Here is a 25,371-nt window from a genome sequence, read left to right on the forward strand (position 1 = left end):
ATGGATGCCCTACGCAAAGCAAAAACTCCTAAACATTTCAGCATCCACCTCTTAAATAAAATAAACAGTTTTTTTTATATTCCATTTGGGACAAACCATAACCAGGTAGTGTCCACAAAAAGTATAATAAGAAAGCAGTGTTTCCCACAAAACTACAATCTATTCATGGCTACGGGGGTGTCATCTTATTCATATAATTGGTGATAATGTTTTTTTTTTTTTCAAAAATGCTTGAAAAAAACGTTTTAACAGTTAAATACGCTGTCATATTTTTTTTTATTATTAGTTGTTACAATTAAGGCTGGGCAATATGGCTGAAAACTGCATCCCGATATAAGTGTTTAATATCACTTGATATCGATAATTACTGATATTTGTTATGACCTATCGAACCAAAATAATTTGTTTGGCTTCATAAATGAATTAAGAAAGCAACAGTTAGCTTTTGATGTCTGAAAACAATGTATAATGGTGGCCTTTCCTATTATTGATACTGCCATGTGTCACTATGGATGTCATTATCACTACCTATTGTGGAGGAAATGGCATCTGTAAAGCTGGCGTTTACACTGGAGTTTAAAAATAAACCTTTCAACATTGTCCTTAAAAGTAATTAGGGATTGAAGGCATAAATCTGTGCCAACCAAGGCTTGCCGCTTATAATTCCTGTACGCTCTGCAGTTGAGTAATTTGCTTCCCTCTGACCACAATATAAAGTATGATGCACTAATATTTATACAATGTGACACGTTTATTTACACATACTTTTTTGTCTTACAGAGAGCAGCCTTTGCTCACTTCCCAGAGCTCCACGACTTTGCTCTGTCCAACGTAGCAGCAGTCGACACTCGAGAATCCCTGACCAAACATTTTGGTTCCCTCAGGTAAAAGAAATAAAAACAGTTTATTCTTAAAAAAAAGAGTTTTTGTGCCAAATGTGCTGTGTAAAAAAAAAAAAAAAAAAAAGACGTCCGTGACCTCGGCTGACAATCACAGGCAGACTTCCACCTTTTGCGGTCCCGCGTTAAGTCGCCATGATAAACTGCACCAGCACCATTGTCGCCTGAGTGCAACCGTTAAATGGCAGCGAGTGAGCACCTCCCCATCTCGACAAGCAGCTGGTAGCAGCCAGAAAGCAAGGCACGCCTCATTAATTTAATCGATTTGCAGCGGCGTGTAGAATAAACTCTTTGAACAGCTGTGTTTGTCACGTCATATTAGCTTGCCAAAAAGCACACCGGGCGCTAATAAACCCGTCGGTTGTGTGGCTTGCTCTGCCATTTCAGGCCACAGTGAACATCTCTTATTACCTACTCTGATTTACTCTGAAAGTTCCTGTTCCGGCTAAACGAGGCTGTGACAGATTGTTGTGTAGCTGATAAGCGTGCAGAATTGATCCTAACCTAGTTTAATTGCTCTGATACGCTGTGTTGGCTAATTGTAATTTGCTTTCTCACTTCAACATTTAAATGCAGCCATTGTTTTGTAGTGGACAGACAATGTGGCGAACGAGGTGTATTAAACGTGTTGTGACAAGAAGGAACAAGTTCAGCCAAAGTGTTTTAAAAATGTATTTATCTGTTAGTGGCATTAAGGATGTATATTTACAGACACACTGTCAGGATTTACAATTGCCAACATTTTATATCAGAGATTTTGTCGCGTGTGCCTTTAGTTCAGAATAATAATGTCAGATGTACTAATATGAAAACTGTGAGCCTCTAAGGTGAAACAACACAAGTAGCTGATTCTATTACTTCCAGTTCAGTTGATTTACCAATATCCCACTTTCAACTGCTTTGGGCGACATCACGCTGATTGTAGCCCAAGTGTGCCCCAAACAAACAGACACAAATTTCCTTCCAAGCTGCTCACATTTATTTTTTCCTCCTTGGTGCTTCTCTGTAGCGGAATGGATGGGAACGTTTCAAATGTATTTCCGGGAAGTTGGAACTTTAGAATATTTTCATAGCATATAAACATAAAAGAATAGTGTTCACAGCCTTCTAAATAACTTTTTCAACAATATTATAACCTTTCAGACATTAAATAGCACCACTATTTTCACGTTTTCATTTGTTCTACCCAATATAGTAGGGGCGGCGTGGCGTAGTGGGTAGAGCGGCCGTGCCAGAAACCTGAGAGTTGCAGGTTCGCTTCCCACCTACTGACATCCAAATCGCTGCCGTTGTGTCCTTGGGCAGAACACTTCACCCTTGCCCCCGTGCCGCTTACACTGGTGAATGAATGATGAATGAATGATAGGTGGTGGCCGGAGGGGCCGTAGGCGCAAACTGGCAGCCACGCTTCCGTCAGTCTACCCCAGGGCAGCTGTGGCTACAGATGTAGCTTACCACCACCAGGTGTGAATGAATGATGGGTTCCCACTTCTCTGTGAGCGCTTTGAGTATCTAGTAATAGAAAAGCGCGATATAAATCCAATCCATTATTATTATTGTTATTATGATAACAGAAAATATAACACAATGTACTAGGGCTGGGCGATATGGCCTTTTTTTAATATCTCGATATTTTTAGGCCATATCGCGATACACGATAAATATCTATATTTTGCCTTAGCCTTGAATTAACACTTGATACGTATAATCACAGCAGTATGATGATTTTATGTGTCTACATTAAAACATTCTTGTTCATACTGCATTAATATATACTCATTTTAAACTTTCATGCAGAGAGGGAAATCACAACTAAGTCAATTGACCAAAACTGTATTTATTAAATAGTTATTAAGCAGTGGCACAAACATTCATGTCATTTCCAAAACAAAGTGCAAGATTGTCAGAGACATTTTAAAACAAGCTGTTAGTGCACTTTTGTGCATAATGTCACTAAGATGACACATCAAAACAACACTAAATTAAAGTGCAGTTTTTGTACAGAACGCCACTACAATATTTTAAAACAAATAAAGTGCACTTTTGTGCATGATGTCACACAAGATATTTCAATAAGTGTCAAATAAAAATGAGCTGCGTAATAGGAAATCAAATGGTGTATGTCCTTTGCATTGTGGTAGTTTACTGCGGACATTATCTCCTTTTGTTGTTGACTGTTTTTTTCATCCAATGTTGATTGGAAATGTTCGCCTCGGCATTTTGATGGTGTCGGCGTGTGACACCGAATGGAGATGTTGAAATGCGGAGTAAGCACTCTTCATTCTCTAGCAGGTGACTTTTCAAATGATGCTACATATTAGCAGAAATGCTACTTTTGGTAGCATTTCTGCTAATATGCCCCACACTTGACAAATTAAAGTTGTCTCTTCGTCATATTCCCACTTGAAGCCGAACCACCGCCAGTCGATGGACCTCCTGCTGTTTTTGGGGGGATTAATTCTTCCTTCATTTGTTAACAGATTCGCACTTTTTTTCTCTCGTACTACCACTAGCATCACAGCGAACGTTACCCAGTCTGCTACCTCTCTGTTCCGCGAGGGCGTATACTTATGTGACATATGACGTGATAGTTTGTTATGTATGTAAGTAGGTGCGGTTACTGTCTGTGAGAAGGAGACACAAAAAGGGGTGGGAAGAGCCTCTAGTGTAATACCAGCAGCTAAAAGCAACTGCGTGAGAACCTATACTCGAATATCACAATATAGTCATTTTATATATCGCACAGAGATCGATATATCTTCCAGCCCTACAATGTACTGTAATACAGGGGTTCTTAACATATTAATACTGAATTAGTTATCTTACGATTGATTTTAATCGTATTCAATAATTATATCTGACCTTCTTACAGTTTACAACTTTGTCAAATAATTCACAGCCAATTGAATAGGCCTGCTCTATACCATCCGGGATTTTGTCTTGTCGTGAAATTGACTCAAAACAGATGGTTTGGGGTGGTCATCGATGACCAAAGTGCACAATAAAAGCAAGAGAGCTAAAAAACTACCAAACATTTCTGTCAAGCAGGGGCAAATGCTGACTCAGCGTGAGGGGGGTGGTGAAAAGGGCTTCATTTTCATCTAATAACGCTGCCTCTCCAAACGGATTGTTTTCAAAGGGAGCAAAAATATGGCTTTCAAATAGGTCCATCCATCCATCCATTTCCTACCGCTTATTCCCTTTGGGGTCGCGGGGGGCGCTGGCGCCTATCTCAGCTACAATCGGGCGGAAGGCGGGGTACACCCTGGACAAGTCGCCACTTCATCGCAGGGCCTTTCAAATAGGTCTGTAAAACAAAATCTATGCGCATTTTTCACCCAAAAAACATGTTTTGTAGACCAAAATTAACTGTTTAAAAAAAAAAGGAAAAAAATCATAATATGACCTTTTATGTAACTTCTTTGACTTTAGCTCCAGACTTTTTCTGTTTGTTTGGTATTATCTTTACTGCAACACATGGTGGCGAAGTGTTTTACAATGGAGTACCGCTGCAGCCAATGCTGAAAGATGATATGTGAGAAACAGGTATTTTTTAGCGACCCTCTATGGGCCAACAAGCTTTGGCATAGACTCACACAGTTTTAATACAACCATTAACCTGTGAAAACACTGAAACTTGTTCGATGCAGTATAGTGCCTAACTTTTTTAGTTTTAAGTTCAATTAGCCATTTGATAGACTGCTGCTGCAAAATTTGAAGTGCCAGCAGTTGACTGTATGTCAATTAAAAGCTTTAAATGTTGGTTTCAATTAATAGCAGCCCCACGCTATGGTTAAACAATACATTCCAAAATTCTTGTCCATTTTTATTTTTGAAAGAGGATTTAAAGACATGTTTCTAATACAAAATAATGACTATAGAATTAGTCTGTTCCAGAGTCAGGCTGTTACCCTCATAAGGCTTACCAAGTCACATCAAGTGTAAAAAACATTCTAAAACATAAGCATAACAAAACATGTTTCATTTGTGGGAAATGATTTTATTTCACATTTTAATAAGAGTCAGAAAAAATGTTTCTTGTAATTCTTCTTATTTTATATGGTTGCGAAATAAACCCCAGACAAATATAAGGGTCATATGGTTTAATACTGATAAATCGGATAACATTAAAATAGCTCTAAGTGTTTTTTTAACACGCCAACAAGGCGATATTACTAATAATGTGCAGTAGGTGGGCTGGGGTGAGCAATGATCATTTCCTCCTACTTGTGCTCTAAACAGCTGGTCGTAAATTTCCCAGCGCTCATCGTAAACAAACAGGGCTTCGACCAAGTAGGACAAGAAGAGGAAGACTTTTTGTGTGCTATCTGCACCAAATGTTCTGCAAGCATGGGGGGTAAAAAAGCATTGGGCTTCAACACATCAAACCTTATCAGACACAACAGTGTTTTAAAAGAAGATGCCTGAACTTAAAGATTTTTCCACCAAAAAGTGTACACAAACTACAGTTGAATCTAAATGTAAATAATAACTTATCAATATTTATAAACACTGCATTTCTTTGTAGAACTTTATTGCTCACATTGGCTAATTTCTGGTAATTGCAAGGGCATTAAACAGAACACAGACGATCTGGCATTCTCTACATTGCTTAAAAAAGAGAGATTACTTAGAATTAAGATGTCCCAGGTGGCCAAACTGGCTATCAAAAATGTCTACCATGACAAAATATTTAATTTATATTCATCATCTTCTATTTTCTACTGAATGCTTGAACCGCACGCTTGTGTTTTTCTAAGCTGAGCGCCGCTGAAACCGGTTAATACTCCTCCTGAATCATTTCACGTATATATCCACCAGCTTCCTGCAGCGCTATTGTTCCGTGCTCTGTAACTGTCACCCGAAAAGCTCCTGGGGTAACTCCCTCTGAAAATATCCACAATCAGATTTTTAACGAGGCAATTTTTTCTCTCACTCTCCAATCCGAGGAACTTTAATGCTAATGCCGCATTATTCATGCTGCTGTTTGCTAAGCTTCCAGTCACCCGTCGTTTTAAATGTATTCACTAATTCCCCAAAACACTCAAACCGAACAATATTGCTATAGCTTTGCCTATAAATAGATATGTATGACAGTTGCATAAAATGTGCAGGGTGTCATTTTGGGCGAATAAATGAGTTTAATACATCATCAAAGGGTGGTGACGCGCTGTGAAAGCCTAAAACTGATTAAACAAAGTTATTATTTTGTGTTAAATAAGCCTTTAGTCCCATCCTAACTTAGGCTTTTACTGATTTTGTCCTCGTACACTGCCCTCAGTTTCCTCTTGGATAGGGATGGGTACCTAATTCGGTACTTTTATAGGCACTGACCGGGTTTACCATTCACGTGAAATCAAACACTGCAATATTTTAATAATTTTGTTTCACGTAATGACACGTCCGGTTGCAGACTTGTCACGTCCGCTAAAAACCGGCTCACATAAACAATCACTTAAGCAGCACGTAGGGTGGACTCAAACAAACTTCATCCATGTAATGTTGCAATATTTAACACCCACAAAAGAAGTATGCTAGGTAGAAAAGGCTCAAACATACAGTAAGACTCCACTCTTCCAAAATATGCAAGTTTGATGCTCTTTCCTTTAGATTTGACATAGATAGGCTATTATTAACATCAGCGATTTTACATGGCGATCTCAACACCTACAAATTTAGTAGTTAAAACTACAACTAAGATAAATATTACAATCAAACAGCTGATGTTTAATAAGCACAACACTTACAATATAAACACTTTCGAGGACACATATTAGTTAGGTAACATACCAGAGATAGCCTATACAAAAATGTACTGCCATTCGAAGTCTTGGAAGTGCAACTGCATTGCAAATGAGAATCAAATGGTGTAAGAAAACAAGATATAATAACTGGACAGCACAGTTATCATAATCAGCTCATTTTTAAAAAATAAAATGTTATTATCTAACAAATCACATTTTGTTGACACACACAAAAGTACTGATAATTGGTGCCTTTGAGTACTGATATCCATTCTCAGGTACCCGGAATTGGTACCGTATTTTTTCAAATGTGAACAGTTCTCATCCCTACTCTCGGATTTAACAACAAAGCCTCCTCCTTCAATGTTGTATGTTTTTTGGCCTCCGTCCAACTGATGCTGCATGTTTTTTGTACGGTCTGAAGTGCAGAGGAAAAGCCGTGTTATTTTCATAAAGTGGTTAAGTTTACCCCATAACAGTCAGGGTCAAGACAGTCCTCCAGGCTGTGGAACAAACTTGCATCGGACTAGTTCCAGCACATTTGCCAGTGGCTCAGCTGGTCCAGTCATCTCCCAACACCCCCCTAGAGGAATGTTGTGACACTCTTATCTTGTTGAGAAGGGATGCCCACATTAGCCGTGCCAGGTCATCCACCGGCCAGCGAAGTGCAACTCTGGCACAATCACCGGCCTGCCGCTCAATCGCACAGGGTCACGGGGTATATGCGCGTGCTTACGGGGCCACGTGTGGCTGTCCAGAGCTTGTCACGACTGTGTCCACGGCCTGTACCCACTTCATGTAGCAACAAAGGGCATGTCACAGTGAGTCAACCTGATTAGGGTGCAGAGAGCCACACCCCAGCTCGCAGTGACTTTCATTTTCATAATCCTGTTGCAGCAGTGCAGGCCGGGCCGTTTAATGCACGCGTGCTGACGGGGCAGTGGTGTCAACGCAAACAGAAAGGAAAGGCGAGGTGTCGGGGGTGCTCACAAGCACGAAATAATTACATAAGTCCGTCCCGCTTTCAGCGTTCCGCAGCGTCACTGCAGGACAAGACCTCAGAAGTCGGGGAGGTCACGGCCACAGCACAGATTGACATAAAAGATGGAATCATTCCAGTAAATTTACTGTAATTATTTTATTTATCTGAGTGTAATGTTTCTCTGTAGTCCAAATACTCTCCATCGGGTGGCGTCTTACCTGTGTCTGCTACCTGAGCTGCCAGAGGGCCAAGACACCACCCATGAGAAAAAGGTTCTCCTTGAACTACTGGTAAGTCGAGCCTCCATACATACTGCATTACTGTCCTACTTATCTTACAATGCATATACAGCAAGTGATCCCAAACTGGATCGGCAGAGTCCACAATCCGACCAGGTGGATGGCCGAAGTAAAAAAAATAATTGATTAATGATTGTCTCAATCATGAATTGATTAACAAGGACCCCGACTTAAACAAGTTGAAAAACTTATTCGGGTGTTACCATTTAGTGGTCAATTGTACGGAATATGTACTGAACTGTGCGATCTATTAATAAAAGTTTCAATCAATCAGTCTAGTCCCTTAGGCAAATCATATTGTTGATGTATATGCCCATATCTGCTGTACAAAATGTACTTTATAAAAGAGAAGCGAGAGATACTTCTCCAGTTGCCTTGTTAAACGTTTGGATATATTTAGTGTTTGGCGCAGCTGGACTGGAGCAGAAGGGGATAGAAAGAAAAAGATAATAAAGAAAACGGAAGGGGAAATTGTGTGGACATAAGTTAAAGTTAAAGTACGACTGTCACACACACTAGGTGTGGTGAAATTACTCCCTGCGTTTGACCCATCCCCTTGTTCCACACCCTGGGAGGTCAAGGGAGCAGTGAGCAGCAGCTGTGACCGCGCTCAGGAATCATTTTGGCGATTCAACCCCCAATTCCAACCCTTGGTGCTGATTGCCAAGCAGGGAGGTAATGGGTCCCATTTTTATAGTCTTTGGTATGACTCGGCCGGGGTTTGAACTCACGACCTACCGATCTCAGGGCGGGCATTCTAACCACAGGGCCACTGAGCAGGTGTAAGCGGGACAAAACGGCAACAACAAAAACATTTCTTGAGTTTGACACCTGTGCTCTAGCTTATGTTGCAATTTCCCATGCCAACTAAGGGGGTGGGGGCCTGATAGAAAACACTCAAACATACAGTAAGGATCCATTTTTCAAAATCTGCTAACTCAATGGATTTGCAAGAGACAAGCTACTAATTAGCATTAGCAATTTTAAATGCCGATTTTTAACACCTCCAAATTTGGTAATGAAAACTACTGCTAAGATGCACGTTGAAATTAAACAGCTAGGTGTAATAAGTACAATACTGACCACGACAAAAGGCTAGATTCACCTTGATAGCAAAGACTACACTCAGACTAGGCAACACATTATTGCCTACACATAACTGCCATCTAACGTCTTAGAATTGCAACTGCATATAAAGTCTACAATATAATGCTTGCAAATGTGACTTTAAGGTGTAAGAACACAAGATATAACAACTGGACAACACACTTATCATTATCATCTATGTTGTATTAAAAAATATATATATAAACATATATATATTTAAAAATGTTCATTTATTAACACATGAACACAAGTACCAGAAATTGGTACCTTATCGACTTAAATGTAAAAGGTACCCTCCCTAATGGTCACCCACTGTTGTGTGATGGCATTCCTCAACCAAATGTGTTGGATGTACCCGGACTGGCTGATCATACATACTAGGGTGTCCAACACCAGAATATTGGCTAATTAGGAGTGAATGCCATCCCACAACACTGTGTGGTCAGCATTAAGACGTGCCAGGCTGTTGTAGCTGTGTTTGTTTTTTCCATATGCTCTTGTTTAACTAATGTGTTTCAAAATGACTTTGGAAGTGTGTTTTTGATCAAGACAACACACTAATATCTTTGTCCGCTCCCACAGGTGTCCCGTCATGAGCGTCGAATCTCTCAGATCGAGCAACTGAACCAGATGCCGCTTTATCCAACCGAGAAGATCATCTGGGATGAAAACATTGTCCCAACAGAGTACTTCTCTGGAGAAGGTAGACAGTGGACTAACTGTATCTACAGTATATTGTAAAATATAACTATTTATTGTGCAATACTAGATGTCATGTGTCATCTTTTTCAGGCTGCCTTGCACTTCCCAAACTGAATCTCCAATTCCTCACCCTTCACGACTACCTGCTGAGGAACTTCAACCTGTTCCGCCTTGAGTCCACTTACGAAATTAGACAAGACATCGAGGATGTGGTGTGGCGCATGAAACCATGGTGAGAATCTTTCACTTTCTCCCCCCACCCTTCTTCTTAACTTTCATGAATGAAAATCCTTATCTACCCTGCGCCTCTTGTGGCGCACGGCACGGCACGGCACATTGATGATATTTAATTCAAAGACTGTGACATTCGTGACACCACATTTGGAAACCCATTGCTTAACATAATAAGTGCTCCCATTATGTCAAGTGGTGTAGCAACTTTTTACTTGTTTTGTTTCTCTCAAAAGTAAATAAGTCGGTGGCGGTGCCGTGCGGCTGCCCCAAATCCAACTCATTTCAAGCTTGACAACGGCCCAAGGCGCTTGTCACACCTCTTTCTTCCCTCCACGTGTGTACCCCTCCTCTCCCCAACACACACACAGGCAATCCGAGTACGGCGGTGTGGTGTTCGGAGGCTGGGCCAGGATGGCTCAGACAATCACTGCCTTCACCATCGTGGAGGTGGCCAAACCCAATATCGGCGAGAGCTGGCCCGCACGTGTCCGAGCTGACGTCACGGTTCATCTCAATGTGCAAGATCACATCAAGCAGGAGTGGGAAGGTAACGATACACGCCGATGTGACAAGACAGAGAGCTAAAACTGACCTGATTGCTTGCTACTTCTGTGTCGCCCTTACTACTGGTGCTTAACATGTGAGCCCCGAACAACAAGCTGACCTCTGTGGAATCTCTCTTCTTGCTCAACAGTGAGACTACTAACCCTAATAACTGATATTAACTGGTCACAACAGACATAGACATGACAATTACACAACATCTGTCACTTCTTAAGGGTTGAATTAAAGAATCTGCCCATAAGTTTATTTTTGTTAGTTTTTTAATATGTTGCTAACGTATATGCTTTTTTTTTTTGTGTGTCACATCAAAACAGTTTGCAAGAGAAAATCAAATGAATGAAGTGAACCCTCATGTCAGTCAGACTCTTTGTGTCTGTTGGTGGAGGTGGCGCTGCTAGCATCCACACGCAGAGTAGTACAGCCTCGTAACGTAAACATAAGGTAACATAGTAGAATTGATCTGGATCAACTCTAAAATCGTATTAATTGATTTTCCTGAAATTTTTGTCAGAATATGCTTGTAACGTTTTGAGTTATGTTCCTAGCTAAGTAAAAGACAAACCCCAGGGAATACTTTATCTTCTACCTTCAAGGTATTCAATGCGCTTTGACACTATTTCCACATTCACCCATTCACACACATTCACGCACTGGTGGCAGGAGCTGCCACGAAAGGCCCTAACCACTACCCATCAGGAGCAAGGGTGAAGTGTCTTGCCCAAGAACACTACGAACCTGACTAGGGTGGTGGAAGCCGGGGATCGAACCAGGAAACCTCAGGTTGTTGGCACGGCCGCTTTCCCAACCGAGCCTCACCGTGTCATTAATACATCGTTTATTTATAACATTTTAGAATTTAGTTGCAATGCTTTAAAGTGATGGCTGTGATTGTGTTAATATAGTTGACCACATATAGGTCCTCGTCCCTTGAAGCATGACAAGATACATAATGGTGCAACGCAAAGAAAAAAGAGAAAAACCCACCATCCGCATATTTGGCGGAATACTTAACATTCCTATCTCTTGCATAGAGACAGACCTTTTATAGAGACATTTTTTAATCATCCATTTCCTAACATCTAAAGGTAGATATAAGTATCACTTCCTATCTTCAATCCCCCTCTATAATTAGAACTTCATGTTTTAAAGATCAGGGCTCGTGCTGACAGGGCACTTTTCCCTTCATCGCCCAACTTCCCCCGCCCCACATGAGACTGATCTGTCCCCTGCCGATACTCCCTGTCCACCTTTATGCCTATCCCCTGTGTTGACTCTCAAACCCCTTGTCCACTTTGCAGGGCTGCGTAAGCACGATGTTTGCTTTCTGATCACGGTGCGGCCCAACCTGGCCTACGGCACACGCTTCGACCGCCGCCAGTCCTTCGTGGAGCAGGCTGGGCTGGTACACGTGCGAGGCTGCGAGGTGCAGGGCATGCTGGATGACAAGGGACGTGTCATTGAGGAAGGTAGGGCTCATAAGTGCACCCACACTCACACACATCCCCGATGCACGACGACACAATGCCTACATATTCCCATCAGACCAATCATAACCACCAGCTGATCCTTAGAAGAGGGTCATAGCGGTGTTGCCGTGGTGACGGCCACAGTAAGACCTGACCTTTTCGCATTAACATTGTATTACCATGAGGACGACGACGACGTTTGGGAGCTGCCCTAGGTCTAGCATTAGAAAGTTAAACTCAGTAGAAGTTTAGCCTTAGTCGGATTATAGCTACAGATCTGTTTGTTGCTGGGGTTTGTTCCTCTCTTTCGTCCGCCCATATTTTTGCCTCCTTTTTTAGTGATCTTGCTGTGTCATTTGGGATGTTGTGTTGTGGTGACAGTCACTCAAAACTGATGGCTTGTGGCGGTCACCGATGTCCATAGTGCAAAATAAAAGCAAGAAAGCTAATAAACTACAAAACCAAGCTGATGTGTGGGGGCAAATGGTCACTGAGTTTGAGGGGGTGCTGTGAGGAGCGGTTTATTTGGATTTAACAACTCCGCCTCTCAAAACAACCTGTTTGGATTGGGGTAAAAAGGGGTAAAATAGGTCCGTAAAACAAAATGTATGCAATATGTTTTTTTTTTTTTTTACCAAATAACCACCATTACATGTTATGTAAACCAGTGGTCCCCAACCTTTTTGTATCCGCGGACCGGTCAACGCTTAATAATTTGTCTCGCGGCCCGGGGGGGGGTGTCCTTTTTTTTTCTTTTTTCTTTTTTTTTCCTTCTTTGTCATGAAAAAGGGACGTTTTTGTTATGAAATAGGGAGATTTTTTTGGTTGGTGCACTATTTGTAAGTGTATATTGTGTTTTTTATGTTGATTTAATAAAAAATAAAAAAAATAATTTAATTTTTTTATAAAAAATTCTTCTGCGGCCCGGTGGTTGGGGACCACTGATGTAGACCACAAGAAGGTGTTTTAAATGTAGAAAAAAAGTCATCATGGTATCACCCCTTCAACTTAATTAATTATTGTTACCACTACAGTAAATGTCACCAAAAAACAAATACCAAAACATAAGTCTATTTAAGATTTATTAATAAATTGGTTTGGGTTTTTCATACCTATCATTGTTCTCTGAGTAATTGTACTTGTTCAAGCCTTTTCTAACATTCCACATAGGGCTGGGCGATATATACGATATATCGCGGGTTTGCCTTTGTGCGATAGAGAAAATGACGGCGTGGCGCAGTGGAAGAGTGGTTGTGCGCAACCCGAGCGTCCCTGGTTCAATCCCCACCTACTACCAACCTCGTCATGTCCGTTGTGTCCTGAGCAAGACACTTCACCCTTGCTCCTGATGGGTGCTGGTTGGCGCCTTGCATGGCAGCTCCCTCCATCAGTGTGTGAATGTGTGTGTGAATGGGTAAATGTGGAAGTAGTGTCAAAGCGCTTTGAGTACCTTGAAGGTAGAAAAGCGCTATACAAGTACAACCAATTTATTTATTTATTTATTTATATCGTAATATTCGAGTATACGTTCTCATGCAGGACTTTTAGCTGTGGGCATTACACTTCAGGCTCTCCACGCTCTTTTCTGTCTCTCATTCTCACAGACAAGCAGGTGTACATTCTTACATCAGTCACATACACGCCCTCGCAGAGCAGAGAGGTAGCGGCATGGCTAACGTTAGCTGCTAACGTAGTCGTACGAGGGAAAGATGGTGCGGATATGGTAACAAATGAAGGAAGACTTAATTCCACATAAAAACAGCAGGGTTTCCATCGTCTGGCAGTGGTTCGGCTTCAAGTGAGAATATGTCGAACAGACAACCGTAATTTGTCAAGTGGGGGGGAAAAAAGCGTTGCTATAAAAAGTATCATTAGTGCTAATATGTAGCATCATTTGTAAAGTCACTCGCTAGAGCAGTGGTTCTCAAATGGGGGTACGTGTACCCCTGGGGGTACTTGAAGGTATGTCAAGGGGTACGTGAGATTTTTCAAAAACATTTTAAAAATAGCACCAATTCAAAAATCCTTTATAAATATATTTATTGAATAATACTTCAACACAATATGAAGGTAAGTTCAAAAAATGTGGGGGAAAAAAATACAACAATGCAATATTCAGTGTTGACAGCTAGATATTTTGTGGACATGTTCCATAAATATTGATGTCAAAAATGTCTTTTTTTGTGAAGAAAGGTTTAGATTGAAGTTGATGAATCCAGATGGATCTCTATTACAATCCCCAAAGAGGGCACTTTAAGTTGATGATTACTTCTATGTGTAGAAATCTTTATTTATGATTCAATCACTTGTTTATTTTTCAACAAGTTTTTGATAATTTTTATATCTTTTTTTCCAAATAGTTCAAGAAAGACCACTACAAATGAGCAATATTATACAATTTAATAAATCGCAAACTGATGACATAGTGCTGTATTTTACTTCTTTACCTCTTTTTTTCAACCAAAAATGCTTTGCTCTGATTAAAGGGTACTTGAACTAAAAAAATGTTCACAGGGGGTACATCACTGAAAAAAGGTTGAGAACCACTGCGATAGAGAATGAAGAGAATTTCATAACCTTAGTAACATACCTCATAGTGAAGGACGAATACTATTTAATTTCCTATTATTTGACACTTAAAATGTCTCTGACAATCTTGCAATTTATGTTTTGGAAATGACTTGAATTTTTGTGCCATTGCTTAATAACTTAAATAAATACACTTTTGGTCAATTGACTTAATTGTGATTTGCTGATTTCCCTCTCTGCATGAAATTTTAAAAGTAGCATATATTAATGCAGTATGAAGAAGAATGTTTTAATGTAGACACATAGAATCATCATACTGCTGTGATTATATGCATCAAGTGTTCATTCAAGGCCAAGGCAAAATATCGTAATATTTATCGTATATCGCGATATGGCCTAAAAATATCGCGATATTAAAAAAAGGCAATATCGCTCAGCCCTAATTCCACACCACTAAATAATAAATGTATCTGATATTCTATCGGATCAATATCAGTGTTGGCCAGTACGAGTTAGATCGTTATTAGTTAGAGCCCCCCAGATCCCTAACAAAGGGGTTAGGGCAATCGCTGTGTGAGCTGTCAGCTGCGCTGGACTCACGCGAACGTCTCTGGCTGCCTCTCCCGGTTTGAGATGCAAGCCGCTGGAACCGTGACAAGACGTCAGTCACTCTTGGAGTCATGACAACGGCATAGGCAACACTCCCAAGTACAGCTTCATCTCCCAAGGCGAAGTGATAGACAAGACAGAAGGTTCATACAGCGGCGAAAAAGCAAAACACAAGCGAGAGTTAAAAATGTTATTCTCTATTTATGATGTCAACAAGGATAAAATAAATGCACGTACTGGACAAAAACATGAGGTACACTTGACATTTAATACAAAATCTGTGGGAATTTTTTTATTAATTTTTTTTTTTACACTGCCAAGATGCAGTGGTGTATGACGGCACTGCAGTTCTATTCCATCATTGCAAAGCACAATATTAAACAATATGGTTAAACTAATTCTCTCTGACAGCACCAATCAAAACTCTGCATTGTGAAGGCACAACTCTTATACTGTGTTCTTATGAGATTGTGAGATTGATTAAAAGCCACAGTGATACTTTAGTACAATGATGACTTTCACATCCTGGCCACAGCTGTCCAAATTGCTATCCTACGCGTCGATGGTATTGCTTACACTTCTAAGCTATCGCCACACTTTTTTTTTTAGCCGGGACTATTTGACAATCACAGCCCAGCCTCCCCACCCCCCCACACGCAAACACACAACAGAGGTCGACCGGATTGAGTGTCACTCTGCTCTCAACCACTCGTGCCCCCAATGCGCCACACATGAATCTCTGCAGACATCCATCAGTGCGTTGCCCCTGGTGTACCTCGCAGCCGCTCTCTCCGTCCCTCATCCACATTCCTCATCCTAAAAACAGCAAGGCACTGCAGGAAGACGTGCTTTGAGAATTGTTTTGAAAGGGTTACTGCAGCCATTATTTCTTATATTGCATTGTACCTACTCCGTATTGATGCTTTTCCATTGGCAAAAGGTACCAGTGTTTAAAGCCTATAACATGGGGGCAGCATTTTTCCATTGCCAGGTGTTTACGGGATATGCGGCTAAAATGGCACTAGCACACTTGCTAATGTTTACTGACCCTTTAGATGTGCCTCATAAAGATGTTTTTGTGTGATGTTCCACAGTCTTGTTTTCCCCTAATGGGAAATCAATCACCCTAAAGTACGAGAAGTATAGATGAGCCGTCACCATTTGGGTGATGTAAACCTAATCAGAATCATACATACTTTATTAATTATATATATATTATATTAATTTCCCTGAGGGGAAATTAAAATTTGCAACACAATGCCATTCAACAATTGTTCACTTTGCTGCGGTGTTTCTGATGTTCCCTCATTTTCCTGTGTTACTGAGGATGGCTCAAAGATTTTTGGCATTGTAACACTTGGGAATACACGGCTAAGAAAATTAGATGGATGGATGGATGGATAGATAGATAGATAGATAATCCCCTTGGGGAAATGCGGGTATCTCTAGTAGCTCCCAATAAATTAAAATACGTACACATAATTGATGCTTTAGGTCTGGACATTGCAGTGTTATGCTCCAATATCTCAGCTTTGCTACTCTGTCTCATTTTGCATACCTTTTCAAAACAGGACATTCTTTGTTGTTGCTGGTATGTTGTACTGTATGTATTGTATGTGGCAAGGATTTGCAGCTGTTCATTGTTATATTTTCAGCAAGCACTCTGTAATATGTTTTTCCGTAGGTCCCGAACCAAAACCCAAGCTGCGAGGAGACTCCAGAACATTCCGTGTCTGGTTGGACCCCAACCAGTATCAGCAAGACATGACCAGCAGCATTCAGGGAGGCACAGAGGACCCATATGAGACATTCAACATCATCATGAGGCGCAAACCAAAGGAGAATAACTTCAAGGTTTGGAGCCCCAATGGCACTTATTTGATTCACTTGGGTATTGCAGCTGAAAGGTTGTGGTCGGGGCAAGTCTGAGATTACCGCCCATTAAGACACGCTTGTCAGTGGAAGTTAATGGGATTCCTCTCTCTCTCACAGCAACATATGAGTATAGGAAAGAATAGAAAAAGACTATTAAGTTTGAAAGCAGTCCTGCTAATAGTTTCACCGATGATGTTTTTAATACAGGTCAAGTTAAGTTAAATCCAAACAAAATGTGTGCCTCCAATCCCAGCTCTCCTGTTTGTTTTCCTTCTTGTTGTCTCCTGTTTGCGAGCTACTCACCAGGGCTTTTTCAAATGCGCAATTTGGAATGTGACGTGCGTACAAATCCTCCTGTTTCAAAGCCAAAGACGCGTCGGATGTTTTTGGAGAAGACGCACAGGAACTGATGGGTATTCAAAGGAACATTCTTCTGCATCTTTGATGTTTAGCTCTGATAAAAGCAAACACGTTCCCCGCCCAGTGATTGATGCACTGGGTGTTCAGTACTGTGAAGCTCATTAAAATATAATTGACAGATGTACAAGAGTCCCGCTGTCCCCGTCAAAGCACCTCCTCCTGTGGGATGTGGAAACATGAAGCTAGAAAATGACTCATTCAGTTACAATTCTCGCTTTTTTTTGTTTCTATTTAGTGCTGTCAATGTTAATGCGATAATGTGTTAACTATAAGTTCCTTTCACGGCACAAATTTTTTTCAACGTGCAATTAACGTGGATGCCTCCTTGCTCCTTTTTGACCCTCGGTCCATTCCGTAAAGTGGGGAAAAAGTAATGGCATTCAGTTACTATAGAATCACAGGCTCAAAAATAGCGATTAAAAATTTAAGAAAGAAAAGGGTACATTAGGAAAATCCCAAATCTAAAGCCATGGCAAGTCATTTCCGACAAGACTATTTGAGACGACGACATAGCAACAACTGCCTGCTGGTGGGCTTTGTCGCGTCCATGTTTGGATCATAGTTGAGTGCATTAAAAACATAAAGTGTAAATTGTTACACTAATTGCTTTATTCAGCTTAAATAAAAGCTCAACAGAAAAAAAATACAGAGGGATGATTTCAATTAATTGTCACGATTCACCATGTCAAAACACCTCTTCTCAAACCAGTCACACACGGCTTAACAATATTTGCACTACGCTTCACATTGGATCTAACTACTATAACAAAATTATAAATCGTCTTACATTACGATCATGCTTTGTCGAAGATAATTGTAATGTAATCTGTGATATTTTTACTGAAATAAATATTTTATGACAGATTGAAATAAAGTGTATATTCTTTTATAACCTGTTCTTGATAGTGCGCAATTGTAGAATGTTTATTAGCCAGCTGACTATTACAATTTATTACTAAATAGAGAAGTTTAAAACATTTTCATGCAGCGACATGAATACTTGTACAACATGTAATGTACAGAATATCGGAAGCATTTATTCAGGTAGAAATATCATCTTTTACTTGACTAAACATTTTTGACAATCACACCATAATTGTAACAATCCACATGTTGTGTTATTAATGTCCGAATCTGGTAACTGAAGATGGTGTAGCCCTTTGTCTGAATGCAAGTGCACCTACAGTACGAATACAAATTCAGGAATTTTTTTTTTTTGCCGATAAAGCTGTTTAAAAAAGCATAATGTTTGAAAAACATTTCATTAAAGCAAACTAATGGTTCAGTCAAGGTAATAAAAAATTGAAAATTATCTGTCAAGAGTACGTTTAGTGATACATTTTTTATGTATGTCTGTGATTAATCGCGGTTAATGTTGAGTTAACTATGCACTAACTGCGATTAATTAAAATTAAATATTTTCATCGTTTGAGAGCCCTATTTTTTCACACCGTGTTTTATGTTCCAGGCCGTTCTGGAGACCATCCGTAACCTGATGAACACGGAATGTGTCGTCCCAGCCTGGCTGCATGACATCATCCTCGGCTATGGCGACCCGGGCAGCGCCCACTACTCCAAAATGCCCAATCAGATCTCCACCCTGGACTTCAACGACACTTTTCTGTCCTTAGACCACCTGCGCTCATGCTTCCCCGATGTATCCGTGAAGGTCAACGAGGATAACCCTGAACTGCAGGTCCCGCCTTTCAGGTGAAGCACAAATGTTGAATGACACAAATTATTTAATGAGTACTTAAGGTTTAAACCCTTCTTTGCTTTACAAGAATAAAGTTTCCAATCTCAAAACAAACCGAAAAAGGAAAGAAGAGGAAGGCAGGTGAAGAAAGCAAGGACAAACAAGAGGAGGAAGACCAAACCTTGATTGTTGAGCCCTATGTTACACCCAACCGTGGGCCCTATCCCTACAACCAGCCCAAAAGGTGAGAGAGCCAATCCAATATCCATTTTCCAAATTGGCCAAGCTCTGTTTGCCTCGACTTTTGTTCCATTCAAATTGTTATCAATCAGAGTGTTGGTCGTCAGTATTTACATCCTTGCATGAAGAGAATATTGTTATACAAGAGGAGTCTGTAGGCAACAGGAGAATGAAGAGATGCAGCCAAGTAGGGACCATGGAGTATAGTACTGTAATACTGGTGATTATATAATTTTATGTTTTGGCAAGTACTGCATATATTTTTACTCATGAAAAAGCACCAATAGTGAGTTGAGCAGAGTTGGTCTGACGTAATTCCTTTTTCATATTTGTTAAAGGGGACATGCACTTTTGGGGAATTTTGCCTATCATTCACAATCCTTATGTAAGAAAAGAGCACATATGTTTTAATTTTTTTATGCATTCTAAATATTAAATAAATACGATCAAAAGTCCGCTCTCAATGGAGCCTATTGGAGTCGCTCTATTCTGATAGCCCTTTAAAAACATCCAAACACCTACATTAGGGCTTTATGTACATTCTGTAGTTATATATATATATAAATATATATATATATATATATATATATATATATATATATATATATATATATATATATATATATATATATATATATATATATATATATATATATAAATGTAAAGTGAAGCCGCAAACTTCAAAGTGCGATGTGGCAACAATTAAAAAAAAATAGTATCACCAGTTTTTACTTTTTCACAAATTTTTTTAATTTATGACCTTTCACTATCAGCATCCATGTTCCTTTTGGCTCTTTTGCTCCCCTGCAGGTCATTCAACGTCATACATCATCCTTTCAAACATTCTTACCAGGCTTACAAGGATAAATAAAAAGTGAATCACTATTGGAACGTAAAAACACCCATAATTGATGATGATGATGATGGTGCCTCATTAAATACAGCTGACTTTATGCTATATTTAAAAAAAAAAAAAAAAAATTTAATTGATGTCAACCTTTTTCTACTTTAGCCATGTTGTCCAAAGCAGCCAGGACATATAACTGTGTACTCTGCAGAGAAAAAAGTGCCTTAAAAATCAACCGTTACCATCTTTTACATTCAGCATCCATGTTCTCCTTGTTTCATTCACTCAATGCTGCCCTCGATTGGATTGCCTTAAATGAACTTAAATTAGTTTATGCTGCCATGAAGCTATTAAAGACTAATTGCCTTCCTTAATAACATCGTTCCAGGAATACAATTCCCTTCACGCCAACTCAGATTGAAGCCATCCGAGCCGGCATGCAGCCAGGCCTCACCATGGTAAGTTCTTCATATTTACTGTTTGATTAGCCCCCAAAATCAAGCAGATGGCTTGTGAGGAAATCAAAAACTGACAACTCTGTGGTGTTATGGTTGCATATTGATATGGCGAGGTTGTGGTTTTTAAAGGGGAACTGCACTTTTTTTTTAATTGTGCCTATCGTTCACAATCATTATGAGACATGAAGGATGAATTATTTTTTTTTACTGCATTCTAAATAATAAATTGTTTAAAAGTCTGCTTACTATTGAGAATATGGGAGCCGTTCAATTCTGCCCACAGAGCCCCTAAAAACATCCAAACACTTTCATCCGGGCTTTATATACTTTACATCAGTGGTTCTCAAATGGGGGTACGCGTACCCCTAGGGGTACTTGAAGGTACGCTGAGGGGTACGTGAGATTTTTCAAAAATATTCTAAAAATAGCAACAATTCAAAAATCCTTTATAAATATATGTATTGAATAACACTTCAAAGAAATATGAATGTAAGTTCATAAACTGTGAAAAGAAATGCAACAATGCAATATTCAGTTGTGACAGCTAGATTTTTTGTGGAGATGTTCCATAAATATTGATGTGAAAGATTTCTTTTTTTGTGAAGAAATGTTTAGAATTAAGTTCATGAATCCAGATGGATCTCTATTACAATCCCCAAAGAGGGCACTTTAAGTTGATGATTACTCCTATGTGTATAAATCTTTATTTATAATTGAATCACTTGTTTATTTTTCAACAAGTTTTTAGTTATTTTCATATCTTTTTTTTTCCAAATAGTTCAAGAAAGACCACTACAAATGAGAAATATTTTGCACTGTTATACAATTTAATAAATCAGAAACGGATGAAGTAGTGCTGTATTTTACTTCTTTATCTCTTTTTTTCAACCAAAAATGCTTTTTCTGATTAGGGGGTAGTTGAATTAAAAAATGTTCTCAGGGAGTACATCACTGAAAAAAGGTTGAGAACCACTGCTCTACATGATGTGAGTATATATGTAATGTAGTAACAAGCACATTTATAATAACATTTAACATTTACATTTTTTGATCATTTTAAGCAGACGCGGCGCATCAATTTAAAAACACATCACAAAGTTGGCTTTTTTTTCATCACTTTCTGCTCACTGCAGACTTCATAAGAGCCAACAAACACAATAAAACATCACTTACTGTATAAGGTCTGCTGTCATTAGGATGCCGACTGCTGGGACCTTCATACATTGAAAAATTACTCATAATCCTCGCGAAAAAATAGTGTAACGTGGGGTGTGACTAGGGCTGGGCGATATGGATTTTTTAAAATATCAATATTTTTAGGCCATATCGCGATACACGATATATATCTCAATATTTTTGCCTTAGCCTTGAATTAACACTTGATACATATAATCACAGCAGTATGATGATTCTATGTGTCTACATTAAAAACATTCTTGTTTACAATGCATTAGTATATGCTTATTTTAAACTTTCATGCAGAGAAGGAAATCACAACTTAGTCAATTGAACAAAACTGTATTTATTAAAGGCCCTACTGAAACCCACTGCTACTGACCACGCAGTCTGATAGTTTATATATCAATGATGAACTTTAACATTGCAACACATGCCAATACGGCCTTTTTAGTTTACTAAATTGCAATTTCAAATTTCACGCGAGTTTCTTGTTGAAAACGTTGCGGAATGACAACGCGTGCGCGTGACGTCACGGACTGTCAGGAAATATTAGCGCTGCACCACTAGCGGCTAAAAGTCATCTGCTTTAATCGCATAATTACACAGTATTCTGGACATCTGTGTTGCTGAGTCTTTTGAAATGTGTTCATTTAATAATGGAGACTATAAGGAACAATGCTGTTGGTGGAAAGCGATGGATCGCAGCTGTCTTTAGCACCGAGACACAGCCGGTGTTTCTTTGTTTGTTGTGAAGCAGAGCGGTCAAGCGAACATGTTTTCTCTACGTCAACCAGCATATTTTTGGATGTGAAAATTGTGATATATATATCTTACCGGAGACATCATTGGATTATTCGTCGTCCTGCAGCAGCTGTCAAAAAAGGTAGCTGTGAGCTTGGCTTCTCTCTGAGACACTGCGTGTTCACCGCAGCCATCCGACCTCGAGGTATGCCTTTACAATCTCACTAAAACACTATTAAAACAATAAGCAGATAATGGATATTCCAGAATTTTCCTAATAAATGTGTCTAATTACATCTGAAACGCTCACAATGCCGCCGCCTGGAGCCGTCACTTTTTTTTTTTTTCTCCTTCACTATCAATATCCTATTTCACGAATCTTTCATCCTCGCTCAAATTAATGGAGAAATTGTCGCTTTCTCAGTCCGAATTGCTCCTACTGCTGGTGGCTCCCATTATAAACAATGTGAATATGTGTGGAGCCCTGCAACTCGTGACGTCACGCACACATACTTCCGGTAAAGGCAGGGCTTTTTTATTAGCGACCAAAAGTTGCGAACTTTATCGTCGATGTTCTCTACTAAATCCTTTCAGCAAAAATATGGCAATATCGCGAAATGATCAAGTATGACACATAGAATGGACCTGCTATTCCCGTTTAAATAAGAAAATCTCATTTCAGTAGGCCTTTAAACAGTTATTTAGCAGTGGCACACACTTTCATGTCATTTCCAAAACAGAAAGTGCAAGTTTGTCAGCGACATTTTAAAACAAGCTAATAGTGCACTTTTGTGCATGTTGTCACTAAGATGACATATTAAAACAACATTAAATTAAAGTGCACCTTTTGTATAGAACGCCACTACAATAGTTTAATACAAATAAAGTGCACTTTTTTGCATGATTTTGTGGGCGTGTGGCACCGAATGGAGGCATGGACATACGGAATTTCAAGCACTGTTCATTCTCTAGCAGGTGACTTTTCAAATGATGCTACATATTAGCAGTAATGCTACTTTTTGTAGCAACGCATTAGCACCACACTTGACAAATTACGGTTGTGTGATCGACATATTCCGACTTGAAGCCAAACCACCGCCAGGCGATGGAATCCCCGCTGTTTTTCTTGGGTATTAATTCTTCCTTCATTTGTTACCAGACTCGCACCTTCTTTCTCTCATATTACCACTCGCAACACTCTATCATCACAGCTTACGTTACCCATGCTGCTACCTCTCTGCTCCGTGAGGTCATATATGTATGTGACGTATGCCGTCACAATATGTGACGTGTGTAAGAAGTTGTGCTTGTTGTCTGTGAGAGACAAGAAAGAGTGATATAAGCCTGTAGTGTAATGCCCACATCTAAAAGCAACTGTGTGAGAACGTATACTCGAATATCACGATTTAGTCATTTTATATATCGCACAGAGACAAACCTGGGATATATCGAGTATATCGATATATCGCCCAACCCAAGCTGTGACCAAGCGTTTTTTTCGTTTCGTTCTCGCCATTCCTGTGTCTAGAAGGCTGTCAGTCTGTTCCAACTTGTTGGAATACCTACACCAGTGTCTTCTGTCCAGGTGAGATGCAGGATTTATGATCTACAATAAACTTACAGGGAGCAGGGAAGCGAGAAAGCAGCAGACTACTCGATGATGTATACATCGGCACACAGGAAGTGAATAGTTTGTCTGTGTTGGCGCTTAAAATAACAACATCACTAATAGTTGGTTAATATTCAAGTCACAAAATGTAAATGAAGTATTGTGGACGCTTTTTGAATGGTTTTGAATGGTTCGGATTTTATGGGCAGAATAGTGGAGATCCCATTGGCTCCTTTTTAAGCCCACTTCTAAATACGTCTATTTGGTATTTAGAATGCATTAAAAAAAAATATCCGTCGTCATGTCTCTCATAATGATTGTGAAAGATTGGCAAAATTCCCCCAAAAATGCAGTTCCTCTTAAAAGAATGAATGTGGCGTGATGAAACTCATCCGTTCTCATCTTCCATCTCGGCAGATGGAAAATACGCTACAGTAAACACACTACAGCCACCTCACACTCGATGGCAGTCTTTGCTTTCATGTCAGCTGATTACACATTGATTTATTCAGAGATGCCAAATTGCGCTCATTATTTTGGAGCAGGAATTACTCACCTGAGATGGCAAGATTTTTTGTAAACATGCCATGCCGCCTCCCTGCTGATACAAGGCTTATTTTATGCTCATGTTACTCAAAGGATGAAGATGCTTCTTTCAGTTTAGATAGCAATGGAGCCTCTAATGTCGAACAATGGCAACTCTATTTTCAGGTCCCAAAGGAAACATTGAGCATTGAATTCATCCGTTCCAGGGTCAAACATTCCCCAGGGTCAATGTTTGTAACAATTCTTAACTGTTATAGAAGTGTAAAAATAAGTTAAGCACTATTTAAAGGTCATTTATCATATCCATCATGCGTTTTAACATCCTTAAAATAAATGGCTTATGAAAGTAAAAATAAGGTACCGGTAATCGCTTAATGAAAACACTCATTACTTATGATGCATGATGAAATGCATCTGACTTAATGCTGTATTTCCAATTTTATTATTGATAACTAACTATGTATCCGCTTTAGCGATTGGACAGGCTCTATATTATATTTAACTGGGTAATATATTGTCCCACAAATTATTGCAGGTAAACAATATTATTTTCAGCATTTTCAGACCAATTTAAGCACTAATATAATCGTAATCGTAGTCTTTTATTCAAATACAGTAAACTTTG

At 39.5% G+C, this 25,371-nt stretch overlaps 1 protein-coding gene across 2 annotated transcripts in view; it reads left to right on the forward strand.

Moving 5' to 3' along the window:
- Window positions 1-25,371, forward strand: part of aqr (aquarius intron-binding spliceosomal factor) — a 108,194-nt gene that overhangs the window by 18,065 nt on the left and 64,758 nt on the right. For both annotated transcript variants that reach the window (XM_061896058.1, XM_061896059.1), the window contains exons 14-23: window positions 781-884; window positions 7,813-7,915; window positions 9,614-9,734; window positions 9,824-9,965; window positions 10,336-10,514; window positions 11,830-11,997; window positions 16,820-16,989; window positions 18,899-19,140; window positions 19,215-19,370; window positions 20,602-20,671. In XM_061896058.1, coding sequence (XP_061752042.1) covers window positions 781-884; window positions 7,813-7,915; window positions 9,614-9,734; window positions 9,824-9,965; window positions 10,336-10,514; window positions 11,830-11,997; window positions 16,820-16,989; window positions 18,899-19,140; window positions 19,215-19,370; window positions 20,602-20,671 — 1,455 coding nt within the window. The remainder of the gene's footprint in view (window positions 1-780; window positions 885-7,812; window positions 7,916-9,613; window positions 9,735-9,823; window positions 9,966-10,335; window positions 10,515-11,829; window positions 11,998-16,819; window positions 16,990-18,898; window positions 19,141-19,214; window positions 19,371-20,601; window positions 20,672-25,371) is intronic.

The sequence above is a fragment of the Nerophis ophidion genome, linkage group LG03 (genome assembly GCF_033978795.1).
Source record: "Nerophis ophidion isolate RoL-2023_Sa linkage group LG03, RoL_Noph_v1.0, whole genome shotgun sequence".
Classification (NCBI taxonomy): Eukaryota; Metazoa; Chordata; class Actinopteri; order Syngnathiformes; family Syngnathidae; genus Nerophis; species Nerophis ophidion.